The 15710-nt window shown below is 37.7% G+C and overlaps 1 protein-coding gene across 6 annotated transcripts in view; it reads left to right on the top strand.

Annotated features, from left to right (window-relative positions):
- Positions 1-15710, top strand: part of TANC1 (tetratricopeptide repeat, ankyrin repeat and coiled-coil containing 1) — a 102983-nt gene that overhangs the window by 22435 nt on the left and 64838 nt on the right. For 4 of the 6 annotated variants that reach the window (XM_052792992.1, XM_052792999.1, XM_052792994.1 and 1 more), the window contains exon 2: positions 7198-7272. The exons of 1 other annotated variant lie outside the window; for it this stretch is intronic. In XM_052792992.1, coding sequence (XP_052648952.1) covers positions 7212-7272 — 61 coding nt within the window. In that variant the 5' untranslated portion in view covers positions 7198-7211. Of the gene's footprint in view, positions 1-7197; positions 7273-11267; positions 11345-15710 lie in introns of those variants that run through there. One more of the 6 variants, XM_052792995.1, reaches the window with a different exon arrangement.

The following is a 15710-nucleotide window of genomic DNA, read 5'->3' on the forward strand; positions in this document are numbered from 1 at the left end:
CAGCTCCAGATCCTACCATTGCATAATGCAGTCTTTCTAACATGGCATACATTTTTTGTATGGGAAAGAAAAAAAAAAATCGTTTTATTTAAAAAACAGAGTGTAATAAATACATTGGGACTTTTATTTTCTTTGATGTCTTAGCTTAGGAGGTTATCTGGAAGAGGGTGTTTGACTATGTATTTAGAAAAAATGCTTAGAGTTAGAATCAATAGAATAGTTTGGGTTGGAAGGGACATTTAAAGGTTATGTAGTCCCAACTCCCTGCAATGAGCAGGGACATCTTCAACTAGATCAGGTTGCTCAGGGCCCCATCCAGCCTGGCCTTGAATGTTTCCAGGGATGGGGCATCTACTACCTCTCTGAGCAACCTGTTCCTGTGTTTCACCACCCTCACTGTAAAAAAATTTCTTCCTTATATCTAGTCTGAATCTACATTCTTTTAGTTTAAAACCATTACCCCTTGTCCTATTGCAACAGGCCCTGCTAAAAAGTTTGTCCCCGTCTTTCTTCCAAGACCCCTTTAGGTACTGGAAGGCTGCTATAAGGTGTCGCCAGAGCTGGACGCAGTACTCCAGGTGGGGTCTCACCAGAGCGGAGTAGAGGGAGAGCATCACCTCCCTTGACCTGCTGGCCACACTGCTTTTGAGGCAGCCCAGGATACAGTTGGGCGGTAGACTTGGCACATTGCCAGCTCGCGTCCAGCTTTTCATCCACCACTACCCCCAAGTCCTTCTCGGCAGGGCTACTCTCAATCCCTTCATCCCCCGGCCTGTATTGATACCAGGGGTTGCCCTGACCCAGGTGCTGGACCTTGCACTTGGCCTTGTTGAACCTCATGAGGTTCACATGGGCCCACCTCTCGAGCTTGTCCAGGTCCTTCTGGATGGCATCTCCTCCCTCGGGCATGTCAACCGCACCACTCAGCTTGGTGTCATCTGCAGACTTGCTGAGGGTGTGCTTGATTCCACTGTCTGTGTCATTGATGAAGGTAGTAAACAGTACTGGTCCCCATATGGACCCTTGAGGGACACCACTTGTCACTGATCTCTGTCTGGATGTTGAGCCGTTGACCACTGCCCTCTGGATGAGGAGAATTCCATCTGACACCAGCAAGCCTGGTGCCGTGTAGTTGATCTTCTTTCCTTTCAGAATCTGATAATCAGAATTTTTGGATCTTGTAGTACTGGGAGGTATATGCCGTTTAAAGTAAGATTGAGCGAGTTAGAATACACGTTCTACTACAGTACAGCTAGCTTCTGTAATGTTTTTATTCTCGTCTGTGCCATGAGGTTTTCTTCAGAGGCAGAAAGTGTCCTCTCTGTAGCCCCTTGAGCTGGTTATTTACTGCCTCTGCTAGGTGGTTGCTCCAAGGTGAGTTTTGTTGGAGAAAGGGAACATACTTGAACCAACCCAAAAGATTTACAGTTGCATTTCCTGCTATTCCCATCACCCTCTCTCAGTAGGTTAGATACATTTTAAGGCATTTCTCCTCTTTTGAGTGTGAGTGGGGCTTATCCCTTAAAAGCAGTATGTGCAGTATGCTGGCCTACAGGATGGATAGACTCAAAGGGAATAGTGTACTGTAATGGTACAATGTGAAATGCGTGCAATACATGTGGTCAGTGGCATGAAGTCTAGTTGAAGGCCAATAACTAGTTGTGTACCCCAGGGGTTGATACTAGGTCTAATCCTGCTCAGCATCTTCATTAATCATAGAATCACAGGTGGTTGAGGTTAAAAGGGACCACAGGGAAGTCATCTTGTCCAACCCCCCTGCTCAAGAAGGGTTATCTAGAGCCGGTTGCCCAGGACCATGTCCAGATGGCTCTTGAATACTTCCAAGAAGGGAGACTTCACAACCTGCCTGGGCAACTTGTGCCAGTGTGTGGTTGCCCTCACAGTGAGAAAATATTCCTGATGTTCAGAGGGAACCTCCCGTGTTTCAGTGTGTGCCCATTGCCTCTTTGTCCATTGGATTCCTCTTTGCACCCATTATTTTTTCCACTGACTTGTTTTAAGCTCACATTTCTTCTCCCTTTGAGCTGCTGCAGAGGGTTTCTTTTAGCACTGCACCTGTTCAAGATCCTGTAAATGTTGTGTTTTATTATTACTGCATTTTTTCTTAAGAAAGATCCAGTTCTCTTGCAACAATGTCATTGTCTTCACTTGCAGTAGGCTCCCTGCCCCAATGATCATCTCTGTGAAACCAAACTCTTCCATAATTACCCTCTTGTATTTTTGGTTCTGATTGCATTACACCACTAAGCTGTATCACTTTGGGGGAAAAAAAATAATTTAAAAAAAATGCATCCAGTGGTCTCTATAGGGCAGAGCTAGATGAGACATGCTCTGTGAACTTCAGCAAGACTTTGGGTAGACTATTTCTTCCTTGTTCTTGTGGTGATACCAGCTGAATTTTAATAAAGTCACTATTGTTCTGCAAGACTTAAGACATTTTAAAATGCTTGTAAGTAAAACTTATCTTACAACATACCAGCAATATACAACACTGAATAATTTTAGAGGAAACATTAACGTTTCAAAGCCAGGCAGAAGTTAGGGAATACCAAATTAAGAATGTCTCTGCAGCTCTAATTAGAGTTTCCATTCTTCTACATATCCATTATGTTTCAGCCTTGAATTATATGATTGAACACTGTTTTCTTCGCTGAATGCTCTAACTGAACCTGTGAATGCCTGCTAGTAATGTTAAAAGCTACAATACCCTAGAGTGCCATTACCTCAATTGCAACATACTGAAATGAGCTGAGAAAATTTTAATTTTAAGGAACTGTCCAATTACATATAAAAATGGGTTCCAAAGAATGTAAGACCTTCAAACTGTAATATCAAGGTGAAATTTATATATTTAGGTTTCTGGAACAAATGACCAGTGTCCGAATATGAAGCACAAAGTCTGTGTTATTTCCAAACTCATACATGGACCAGTATCTTATGGTGTGAAGTAGCTGGAAGGATTCGAGATGAGTCAGAACAGTTGTTTTCAGTTTGGGGTTTTTTTGTTGTTGTTTAAGAGTTTTGTACTAAAATTAGAAAGGTCCTTTTTAAAATGGTGATCAAGAACATGGGAAAGCGAACAATGGAGCTGGAGTCTACTGTTTGCCGGAAGAAATAACAATGAAGACTTCTAAGAGTTTGGCTGATAGGTATGAAATGTATATCACAGCTGTCCTGTAACAGTACTGTACTTCACACAGTTGTGTGATTCAGAAAACATCAAAGAAGCCTGGTCTTTGAGCAAAAACCATTCACTATAGCACTTTTTTTTTTCTATAGCCAAAGTACATGCAGTGCAAACTGGACGTGCATGTTTTCACAGCCGTTGCAGCCTACATGATATGCACAAGGAGGAAGCTGTTCTGAAAGAATACTTAATGAACTTGGGAAGTGAGTCATTCAGATTTTAGGAAAAATATGTTTAAGGTGTTTGAGCAGTCTTCTGCCTTTTTTGTTTAATCTGCAGATTTTAATCTTGTGCTGTTATAAGAAGTAATATTTTAAAATACCTTTTTCCATACCTAATAAAGACCAATATTTTATAGCAAGAGGAAAGTTAGCTGTCTGTAACATTAGAATATCTGTAATGATTTAAATAATGCTTGTATATATCATTTTTAATGTGAAGTCACTCTTACCTCATACCTATTTCACACTATGGAAGATATTCTTAGGTTCTTGATTTGTTAATACTGTTTGAAGATGGATTTGATTTCCAAAAATATAAAGTGTTCACATGACTCTTGCTCAAAAAAACCCCAGACTCTATTTAAACAAAAAATGATACTGTTCCTCAAGCACTAAATTTCTGTAAGAGATACCAGTTGTTAAAGAAAGGAAAGCTGCTTAAATCTTCAGAGTTTGAACCCCTTTTTTAGAATTTTTTTCCTTTTTAATCTACAGTTTCATAACAAGCTATTTGATAACTAGTTACAGCTTTCCTGTGAACCTGTTTGTAGGCTGTATATTCCTCTTGGCTGAAGTCTGACACTGCAGAAAACAGGTGTGGGAAGGACTTTCGAAAGGTCTTTTAGTACATCCTCCAGCTTACGTATCTGATCCATGTGACAGATTTCCGTTATTAAACAACTTTTGATAGCTTATTTTTCTTCCAATTCTTTAAAGTTTTTTTCATGCCTGAAGCAGAAGCTTGTGAGGCTTACAGCTTGTCTTGTGGTTTTTGTTTTGGTTTTGTCCCCATCCTTTAACAACTGTATCATACAAATGAAATGCGTTAACTTGTCTGGATCTTTAATCCTCAGTCTAACACTTCTTACTCCAGCCACAACCAGTTGTGTGGGGTTTTTTTTTCCCTGCAGATGTCTGTTTCAAAGATAAATATTCCACTCTTTCCTTATGGGCTGGCAGTTTTCCTGTAGTTTGTTGTCCATACTGCTGGGAAGTTTTTTCTTAGTCTCTAAACTAAATTTTGTTGGCTGCAAAGCAGGCTTGTATTACTTGGTCTATCAAAAGTTGATATACAGGATAGGCTGTTCTGTTCTGTGTAACAGTTAAAATATATAACAGGCTAATGTAGTTAGGTCTCTCCTCAAGTGTTCTCTTAAAAATAAACCACCTTTTCAGTCTCTTAAGTTGCACTGTCTAGACCGCTGATCTCTGGCATTGTCTTCTCCGTGCCCTCCACCTGGTCCAGATCTGAATTCTGGTGCCTACAGTGGGATGGATATAGGCATTTCTAGAGGCCTCATTAGTACCAGGTAGAGTGGAATGATGACTTTCTTTGTTTTAAAGGCAGTGTTGGTCTTCATGCAACTTAGTAAGTGGTTTATTTTCTCTCATAATCATGTGGGCTGTTTCCAGCTGACCATGTCCGAGTCTCTCAGAAAAGTCATTCTTCCTTTTTTGTAACAGCGTACCTGAGGACATGACTTGTCGTTTTCCCTTGTTACTGCTTTTTGTGAAAGCTGTTTTGTAAGGGAGAAGTGCTTCTTTTTCCCTTTGCAAGCCTAGAAAGCTTAAGTACTGGGAAAGAGGAAACTATTGGGGAACACACAGGATGAATGAGAGTGGAGATACAGTACTTAGCTATCTTTCTCATTCCCCCAGTAATTGGCTGTTTGGGAACATGAAGTATATGGTATTTCAGAGGAAGTAACCAGGGCTGCAGTTAAATTTTGGTTCAAGTTGTTCCATTTTAAACTTCTTTTACTAGTTGTCAGTGCAGTTTGTTAATCTCAGAAAATTCTTTGCTGTTGTGGATTGTCTATCTAGCTCATCCAGACAAGCGAGGAAGGGAGAATGTTTCCTCATGTTGCATTTGATTTTTCCTTGTGATCTTGTGGTTGAATTTTAGGAGATATTTTCTTATTTTCAAAAAATTGAGCATTGTTCAAGGGAGTGTCATTAACCCTGTTCTTTCAATCCAGCCTCTTCTACACTGCTGGACAGATGTGTTGATAACTGGCATATAGCCTCTGCTTATAGAGAATATGATTGATACCGAGTCACTGATATTAGAAGCACGTAGAGTATATATTTAAAAAAACCTGCTTCACTCTTTCCATCGGCATTCAACATTCTAGTATAGTATAGTGATGCTTATCTTCAGAAATTTATTTATGGTTTGTATTCCATAAATAATCATAATTTGCTTCCTTTTAGTTTATTTGATTTTTTTTTAGTTAGATGATCCAATTTTGAGGGTGTTTTTGTGAGCTTTTTCAATTTTTTTAATGCTGAAACTGGAGAGGGCTGCTTAGTTGACATTCTTTGGGAAACACCTGAAAATACTGTAGAACTTGTTTTACTCCTGTAGCTTGCAGAAAGATAGTTACTAGCAGAGCATCTTTATTTTCCTGTGTGTAATCCTTAGCAGATACTTCACCCGAGATGCAGAGCACAGAAGATAGTGTGTTTGCTGCCTGCTTGCCCTGTGGTGGATACTAAGGAGTGTAACTCATCAGTACAACTTGCTTGAGTTGTTACCTTGCTACATGAAAAACAGCCGTTAGCGTGCACAGCTGTACCTGTGTGGAACTGACCCAGGGATTTGTGCTCTGGAAACCTTCCCATTTTCTAATTAGTATTAGTTGTATGTGCTTCAGGTTATTCATAGAAGCTTAAGAACTCTGTTGTACTGATTTTTCTTTTTCTGCTGTATTTCATAAAAAGAAGTGAACTTTCTGAAGAATCTGTATTTTTTGGATGGAAGATTTTTGCTTTCCCTGTTGATTTCATGTGGTGTTTATGGCAATCTGTTACATAAGACAGCATAGTCAGATAACTTTTTTTTTTTTCCTTCTTGTTGCATATTCTGTATGGCAAGTTCTCTAAAATGAGATATCCTTGGAATTTTTCAGTAGAGAAAACAAATGAAATTAGAATTTATAGTTGCTCTAGAAAGCTTTTTGAGAAAGAAGTGCTCTTCATAATTCTGTTCATTCCATTTTCTTTGCCTTGTAACTGAAGATAGTTATCTGAAACAACTGAACTGTCTTCCAGGTTTACATCCCAGATATAGTCTTCCTACAATTAATAATCTTCTGAAATCTGCAACTGCTGCTCACTTCAAGTTGATTGTTAAATTTGAGATGTGGAAGATGGAAATGCGTGTGCTCACAGGCATGGATATGTGGGCACATAGGCATGTACTTAGCAGTGCAGCGATTTAAGGGAATTTCTTCTTAAGCTTTTTCTGTGTTGGTCAACAGCGCATGGCATATAGGTAGAGAACAGTTGTGTGGTGGTACCATGTCCCATTGTCAGCCGTTTCTGTTTTACGCTCCTGCAGTTTGGAGCGTCCAGCTGACAGCAGGTTTCTAACATGTCGCCTGCTCCCCCAGCTATGCTGATGAACTCTGGTCAGGAGTTAGACCTTTATTCTGTTTTATTTTTGCCAGAGTGTTTTACAGTAACTTACACAGGTTTAGCCTTATAACCTTAATTATATGTGGAATGTGGAGAATGCTGTATTATTTTTCTGTACAAGAAGACAGTGAACTCTAATTGCTTAGTTGAAGTATTAAAACATTCCTTGTGCATCAGGACTTTGCTTAACCAAGCTACGTTGTAAAAAGCAATGTAACTACCAGAAAGTTTCTTCCGATAACCTCACTGTTTTATTTGTATTGATCCTATCTTTATTTTGTTTGGGTTTGTGTGAACGGATGTTATTAATATTGCATTTATTTTTTGTTTCTTTCTGTTATCCTTTAGGAGCAACATTTAAAATGTTAAAGGCAGTTTTAAAAAAGAGCCGAGAGGGTGGAAAAGGGAACAAGAAAGACTCAGGTATGAATATTAATAAAATATTTTATAACGTAGATGAGTTGTGCATTATCAATCCAGCAATTAAGTTTATTCCGTTGCAGCAGTGACGCCCCATCTCGAGGGCGGCGGGTGACTCCTGTTGCTGGTGCCAGCGGCAGGAGGGAGGTCTGTCGGCCATAGCCCCTCGCCTCCGTTTTGGCCGGACTGCTTACATGCAGAGCATGAGTAGCAGGTCTGAAGCTTCCTGGAAGGGGTATCCAGTGCACTAGCCCCTGAATCGCTGCCGGGAAGGACAGATAAGAGCAGCTTGCTCTTGGTTCTTACCATATAAATAGTGAGAGCGGGCTGTGTGTATTGTCCTGCCAGCTTAAACATGCCCCAAGGCCAGAGTTTCAGCACCCTGAACTATAGAAATATATTTTAAACTACTGATTCAGTTATGTGGTAGAAAAAAGCCATTATGTATTATGGGCGATAGAATTTTTGTTATTCATGTATTTAGAAAAATATTTACTGAAAATAAATTTAGTCAAAAGTTTTAAAGTTGATTATCAAACTTCTATCATCTTCTAGTTTTTGCTTTAACTACGGAGATATTTGAGGGTAAAATTAATCATCAACAAATTTTACTTTAAAAAAATAAAGTTTATTTTACTATTGATCATAAATTTAGTAGGCCATTACTTATCTGTATTGCCTTTCAGGAAAAAGGGTAACTAAGAACTCTAATTGCCATTTTCGAGGGCAGAGAAGGACCAGCAATGCCCTTTGAGAAAGAGTAACAGTTCTAGAAGTGCAGGTGTTGGTGGTTGAGTATTAAACCTGCCTGCTCTGTGCAGGTCATGCTGATGTCTTTGCTGCAGTGTCTGGAAAGCTAATGTATCTGAGTAACAGTTACCTTTTCTTCACAGTTAAATTTTTAGCTTCAAACTATTAATGTAGACTAATATATCTGAATTTCTGATGAGTTAGATCATAAGTTATCTATAAGAGTGAATTTATGCTCTTTGGCAACACAAATTTATTACTCACATAATTAAAAAAAAAAGAAGTAAAAACAAATATTCCTTTAATGTATTAAGTACAGAATGTAATATAGACCACCACATTCACATTTGTCAGAACCTTTAAAACAATGGAGTCATATTTTCTTTGACAAACAAGTTATATATGTATCTTGTATTGCGGCTTTTAAAACTATACTGAGTTATACTGAGTCCTACAAGGGGAGGGTATTAAAAGTGTTCTTTTGCAAAAAGCAGTTCTGTGTTCATCTGGCAGGTAATGTGTTCTTCAGGAAATTCTTGTGGTCTTCTGAAGTATACACTCTGCCACGGTTTCTTTGTAAGTGACTGAATGATGAGAGCTATCCTGAAAAGAGAAAACATTGACACTAGATCAAAGATGCACAGAAGTGATCACAGAGCAAGACGAAAGGCATCCTGTTAATTTTGTATGTACTGCTGACTTGAAGTTACCAGCTGGAGTTGTTTAAACATAGTGGGCTAAAGATTCCTGTGGTGAGGCTTTCATTGGTACATTTTTCCTTAAAATACTAGATGGAAATTGGTTTAAGCTGAAAAGGAAAATCAGGCTGTTTGGAATGGAGCTGTGACCAGGCTTTGATTAAAATCTGAAGCTTGAAAAGCCTTTTTCCTTTAGGTCAGAAAACACATATTTTTTTATTTTAGGATCTCATCACATCTGTCTGGATTAATGTGTGCAAAAGAAAGAATTTCTCCCTTTGTTTTAACAAATGCAATGCTGCTGTATTTCTGAACACCAAGGGGAGTGTTAAGAGTGTGGGGAGGGTTTTTTGGTTTCATTTTTGTTCTGTTTTTAAGCAAAGCTCTATAGTTTCATGTATGAATTGAATGTTACGGAAACCAAGTATTGGGAAAAATCGATGAATAATGCCTGGCTGGTGAAAGCTATAGTAAGGAGGAGTGCAGGAGCTGCTTTTTAAAAGGAAGTAATTTATACAGTGGATTCCAGAGATTTTGGCTTATTTTATATTTGAAGATGTTGTGAAGAGTTTGAAAAGAAATGTGTGCATTCTGTTCTGTGTTGCAGCCAGGACTTCTGCAAAGTTGTGTTCAGTTTAATACGTTTTCTCTTTTATTCCAAAGGACCTTCCAATTCTTTCAGCTGTAAGACACTTCTCAGCTTTTGGAGAAGATGTGAAGCAAGGCAAAGAACACTGGTCTTTGTAGAGCTTATTTTTTAGTTGCTCCTCTCCCTGATCCTTAAACTTGAAACAGTGAGAAATGGAATTTTTTTCATTGTAGAGTTGTCCTATTTCATGGCCCTTCAGGACTTTAGTAACAACAGCAGCTCTTAAAATTTACTACTCTACGGAACTGTGAAGAGAGTGAAAATGAATGCTAATGATGGAAGCTGACTTGAGAGACAGCTAATGTGGAAACATCCATCCTTCTAGCCGCCATTTAAGAGAGTAATGCAATAGTAAATTCAGATGCTTCTCAGGTTGGTGGGCATATGGATTTGATTTTTTTGCTGATGAAGTTTTGAAAAATTTTCGGGTTTTTCGGAGCTTCAGAGTGTAGCATGAAGTAGGTGGGAGAGTGCAGCTCAGTAGTGCCAAACTGAACCTGGTTAGGAAGACTTTTGTGATCTTTTTTCAATATATACCCAGTTAAGGAATAATGCTGAACAGCTAGCAGTTAGTTACAGCAAATCTAAAGCTGCCACAGCCATTTCAGAACTGACTGTATGAATGGGCTTGCAAACTTCTGCTAGAGTGCGTGGGTGAATCTGTCAGACTTTGCATCCCAGTAGACAGAGGAGAGATGTTGAGGAGTTGAATTGCAGCTGAGGAGCAGTAACTCCTGAAAGCTCTGTGTTGACCACTTGTGATTGTTTCACTCTAACTGAAGTCGAATTGGAAGAGGTTTAGGCTAAACTGCAATAGTTTATTCTTGAACTGAAGTAACCCATGTTGTCCCATGGGTTTATTTGTGCTTAAAAGGAATGCCTGGAAGTCTGCATAAGTCAAATCTGAGTAGGATGATTCCTGTTTTACTGAATAGAACTTCCTGTTTGTGCATTAACTATATCTTATTGGTTTTACATCTGTTAGCCTTGCAGAATCAGTGCAAACAGGAATGTTTTTTTTTTTCTTGATTGAAGGCACAACTCTAGTATTAAAAAGTCTGTAAAAGGATTAAAAAACAAGAAGAAAATTAGGAATGGTTTTTGGTGTTTTTTTTTTAAATAGCTTGTATGGATTTTAATGTTAGAATTTCCTCAATTGCCCTGATATAAGAGCTTAAGAGCTGAAGATGTGCGTAACATTTTTGAAATCTAGCTGCTGAGTATGTTAATTACAATTTTTAATAAACTTTTAAATTCGGCGTTATCTTGAAAAAGAGGGTTGCAAGAGTTAGTGTTCATGCTTCTGGGAGAGAGACTGAAGTGCTATGCTAAAGACTGGTAGAGGGTCTTTACATAAACAGTTTCTGCCCTAATCAGATGAAAGTCTGTCATGTGGGAATCTCACTTGTGAATTGAAAAAATGGCACCTTAGGCTCCTCCAACGGCAGTATGCTAGCAGTACATAGTTGGGCTCAGATCCTGCAGTTGCTTCCATAATAATTCTATCTTCTACAATTCTTTTATTAAAACGGGTTTATTTAGTTGTGTCTGGGAGGCATTGATAGGTAGGTGGCTGTTGCAGGATTAGGTAAAATCTAAATGAAGCAAAATTTGTGTGTTTAAACATGCACATATGTAATAACGTACATGATTGCATATCAGTATGTGCAAACATACGTGAACATAGATGAAAAGAGAGCAGTGTTGACAGCATATTGTTTATGCATAGAACAACTTTTCAAAACAAAACTTACTAAACTTACTTCTAAACATGGATTTGAAGACAAGGTAGTTGATAGCCCATTTAGGTAAACTGATGTGCCAAAGGGACAAAATTTCAGACAAACCAATTTTTAGACCTAGGCATCCAACTTTTTTTGCATCCAGCTTTTTTTTTTTAGGTTTTCTGCAGTATGAAGCAACCTGTCTTTACACCCCTTCAGACACGGTTATTTCTGTGGTATGGAAATAAGTATCTGTAAGTTGATTTTTGTTCTGTCTTGCCCCCCTTCCTTCCATTAAAGTGATGTACATACTTGGTAAAAGACAGAACTCAAGGGGAAAAAAACCACAATCTGCACCTGTTACATTAAAGTAACAGAAAACTATTTTGTGAATGTTTGGAACCAAGCAGGAAAAGGGCAAACAGGAATATTAATTGTTGTGTCCTGGAAAATAATTTGTGGTGTTACACTGTCTCCTGTACACTGAGCTGGAAAAGTACAGCAATTACTCTCTCATTTTCCATTTGTTTCTCAAGGTTTTCATCCAGTCTCAGAAACAAAGTAAAAATTCAGTATTTTCTCTTCTTTGTCAGGTTGCTATCATCAAATAAATATTATGTATTTAAACTTTGGAAGCGTTTCCAAGTTCTTTAGTGAATCCTTAGAAGGTGTGTATCTAGTGAGAAGTGGCAGACCTAGTCTTTTTGATGGGGAGTCTGTTAGTGTAACTCTCACTGGTCCTTATGACTTCTTCTTAGGGCACCCATTTTCTTTGCTTATTCTTTGCCTTTTGCCTTTGTTTTGTTAATGGACTTTATTTTCTAAATCTAAGATAATCTCATCTCTTTGTCTTTATTTCTACCCTGTGTTTCTTTTTTAACTACCTTGGAAGTTTCTTTCTGCTCTCTTCTGTTTTCATAGTTCCAATTGTGGATTGTATGTTTTCCAGTTTCTTTCCTTGAGGTTTTTAAATTCACCTCTGTAGCCACTGGGAGATTCTCTGCCTCTGGCCTCTCTTGGAAAAGGACCTGACCTTTTTTATTTTAGTATGGCACAGAAACTTCACATCTCAGTGTCACAATTCAAGAAATCGGAGCCAGAAGACTGTTGTTTGAACTCAAGTTCTACAGGGTTACCTGCAAGTCTTGTCTGTGTCCATGATGAGGTGATAGTATGAAGAATATACATAATAAGTTTCAGAATGTAAACAAAAAATACTTTTAAAATTATGATTGTTTTAGTAGATGTTCTATTCAGCTACTTATTCTTAAATGCTTAAAAGTACTTCAGAGCTAGATTTGTATTAGTATTTCCTGTTGGTTTTTATATGCTGCCAGCTGCTTTGCAGTATATAATTATGTTTTTCTTCTTTAACTGTCCTAAAGCTAGCAACTTGCCTGCATTCTGGGAATCTGCATTTTTTTCCACTTACTAAGCAAAAGACCATTCAGTATAAAATACTTGTAATGTATTTCAACTTGAAAAGGAAATAGTATATATTAAATTTCTACAGAACATGCTCAGTTATTTCAGATGGCTTTTTAGTAGCATGAGCATTGTCGTTCTGTTGACCCAATATCAGGCCTGAAGGAACATGAATAATGGAAGTATTGTGCTTAGTTTGCAGTGTTCTTCCTGCACTAAATCCCATCAGAAGTTTAACATCAAATGTAGTACACAGTATGCATGAAAACTCCGTTGATTTCAGTAGAAATTAATGTGGTAAGTAGTTGGGACTTTTAGGTTTTCCAGCTTAAAAGCTTGTTAGACATTCATGTTGTGCTCAAATAACAAGGGACAAATTATTATATCAACAAAAAGATAATGTTTAGAATGTAATACTATAGTGCTGTAAAGGTAGAGCATCTGGAGAAATGAAGTCAGTGTTTCTGATTTCTGGGTGATGAAATAAAAGGTATTGAAGTGCTTATGTATTCGTATGCATTGTACTTTCAGTGACTGTCTTCATAGTCGGATTTTTTTAATTTGGGCTACAAAAAAGTTCCATATTAATAATCTTTCTTGGCTCTTCTTTGATTGTCCTGTAGATCAGACTTAATTTTTACAATACTCTTTTGAGACTTAGTTTCCTTTGGTTTACCACCTTCTTGTATTCCAGTATCTTTATATAAGTATCTTTGACCTAAATATGAGCGTACAAAGCTTTTGAATGTTAGGATAGAATGGATGCTTTTATTTCTGCATTATGTTCTGTTGTAGATTGGCATACTCTTAGTTATTTTGTTTGTATGCCTTGCTCTTTATCAACATTTTATACTAAACAAGTTGGATGAAATCAGTGAATTTAAAATTTCTTCTTTTTTTTACATATGATCAGATACAATTACAAAATTGAGATTATACTTAGTATTCTTTTTGAAAAATAAAATGGCCTTCAAAGGCATGAGCTGTGATTGCTCATATGATGTTCTGCCATTCTCGTTTTTCTTTCTCCCTTTCCTATTAGCATAGGCCACTGCTAAAAGCCTGACGCACAGCACTAGCACAGCACTTTGAATGATAAACATAAATGTGCTTAAATTCACTGACACAAATTGCTACTTTAAAATAAAAGTGAAGTTGCTATGCAAGAAGACCTAATCTTTTATTAAGACCCACTACTTAATCATTATTTTAAAATTGTTTTCGGAGTTATTTCCCTGTAGCAGCAAAGGTTTGATGACTCTCAGCTGAACTTGTTTAGTTAAATGCATATTTGAACCCCACCTTTCTGCCTTTGAGTCTCATTAAACATTTCTATCTGACTGATACATTTGGAACCAAGCTGAGAGCATTAAGAGCTTCAGATGCTTTTCTGGCAAATGGAAAGGCTCAAAATAATTAAATAGTTTGCATTTTAAAACTAAATATGCAAATTCAATTGGCTTTTTCTGTCCAAACTCTCTATGATACTAGGCTTTGAATTTTAAGTGCAAAGGGACTTTGTGGTGCATAAAGTACACATCCACTAGCTGGAACATTGAACTTGTACTGGAATACTTTAAAGCTTCAGTTTGACTTTTTTTTTTTGTTACTCTAAAAATATCTTGCAACAGAAGAAGCATTGTTTCATGCTTAAAATATGGAGCTGTTTTTGATTATTCTGTGTTGCTTTGCCCACTTTCTGCGGCTGTTGACAGTTATTTAAGAGTTTAAACTATTTTTGCTGAGCAGTGAGTAGTTAATGTGGTGAATATCTTTTCTCAGAAGCTAATTCCAGTGATATATCCCGTGTACATATAAACAAAGGGGCGGGAAAAAAAAAAGATCCTGTCCTCAAAACACGTAAATAGAAATTATTTCAGTGGTCCTAATAACCTCCATTTATCACTGTTTTCTTTAAAAATTGGTTGTTTTTTTAAGTAAGCACTCCTAGAGAACATTAGTATTTTGTGTACTGAAAAAGTAATCCAGGGTTCAGAAATAAATGCCAGAAAGTGAGTAAATAATGTCAAGTCTGAGCACAGTTGGCAAAGATTGTCCATTTGGGCCTTTTATTCTAATCTTCACTTGGTTTCTCACTCAGTGCACTTCACTGCTTCTGTTACTGAAGCTGTCATGAGTTTTCTTCCCATTCCAGGCTAGTTTCTCCCTTTTTCTGGTCTCTCCAGAGTCTCAAGAACAAAAGAATTAAATGCTGATCTTCCCTAATGCATGTTTTTACATGATGGAAGCCTGTTTTCCTAACCCAGAAGGCTAGCTGATGAACTACTTTACTTACTGTGAATTTTTCTTCAACTCCTGATCAGCATTGGTAGTAGCGTGAGTGGTTACCTTGTCCTAACTGGAAAGACGGGGTCACTTGGCTCCTTCTGTCCTTCTAGATTGCCTTCTGACTAAGTTGGACAGGCTGTGTGTACACAAGTACATGCACACATGTAAGCATTTTAATTCTGAAAGACGCAGATCCTTTAAAGGGCAATTTTCAGTGGTTTGCAATTAAAATAAAGCACCTTATACACAGTCACTGAACCATGCTACAGAGTTCTGTCTACAGTTGCCTGTCAATTCTGTTGAAAAATAAGATGGGAATGGAACGTAGAAGAAAACTGTTTTTTAAAATATCAAAACCACTGGTTTTGGTAATCTTTAAAAAATTTCTTATTACAGACATAGGGATGCCTCATTCTGGAAAGTGCTTTCCAGCTGCATGGCTTTCCTCACACCACACAACTAATTTCTTTTTCCCACTTATAAATTCCTTCTGAACTTGTCTGTAAAGTCTCTTCTTTTCTTAACATTTGTTAGGATGAAATACATCCTATGAAGCAGAATAAAGTTTCATAAGACTGTCAGTAGTAACGTGTAAGCATATCTGAATGTTTGATATTCCTATTTGCAGAGACAGTCTTCCTTTTCATAGCGCTGCGTGTGCATTGGTGCAGTTTGTTACTTGTGCTGTTCTTCAGAACTCAGAAGTTTTCACAGAGGTATCATGATGTCCTTGGTGCGGAGAGAACAGAAGCCTCATGTAAAGCAGCTAACAAAATAACCCAGCAGTAGTTACTGTCGTTAGAATCTTTTGCATGCTCCCCATGTCAATGTGATTTAATTGCATCTCAACTCAGACCATTACGCTTGCTCTAAAATAGGAAAGGAATTATACCTCTTAAGCTCACC

Source organism: Harpia harpyja, chromosome 7 (assembly GCF_026419915.1).
Source record: "Harpia harpyja isolate bHarHar1 chromosome 7, bHarHar1 primary haplotype, whole genome shotgun sequence".
Lineage (NCBI taxonomy): Eukaryota > Metazoa > Chordata > Aves > Accipitriformes > Accipitridae > Harpia > Harpia harpyja.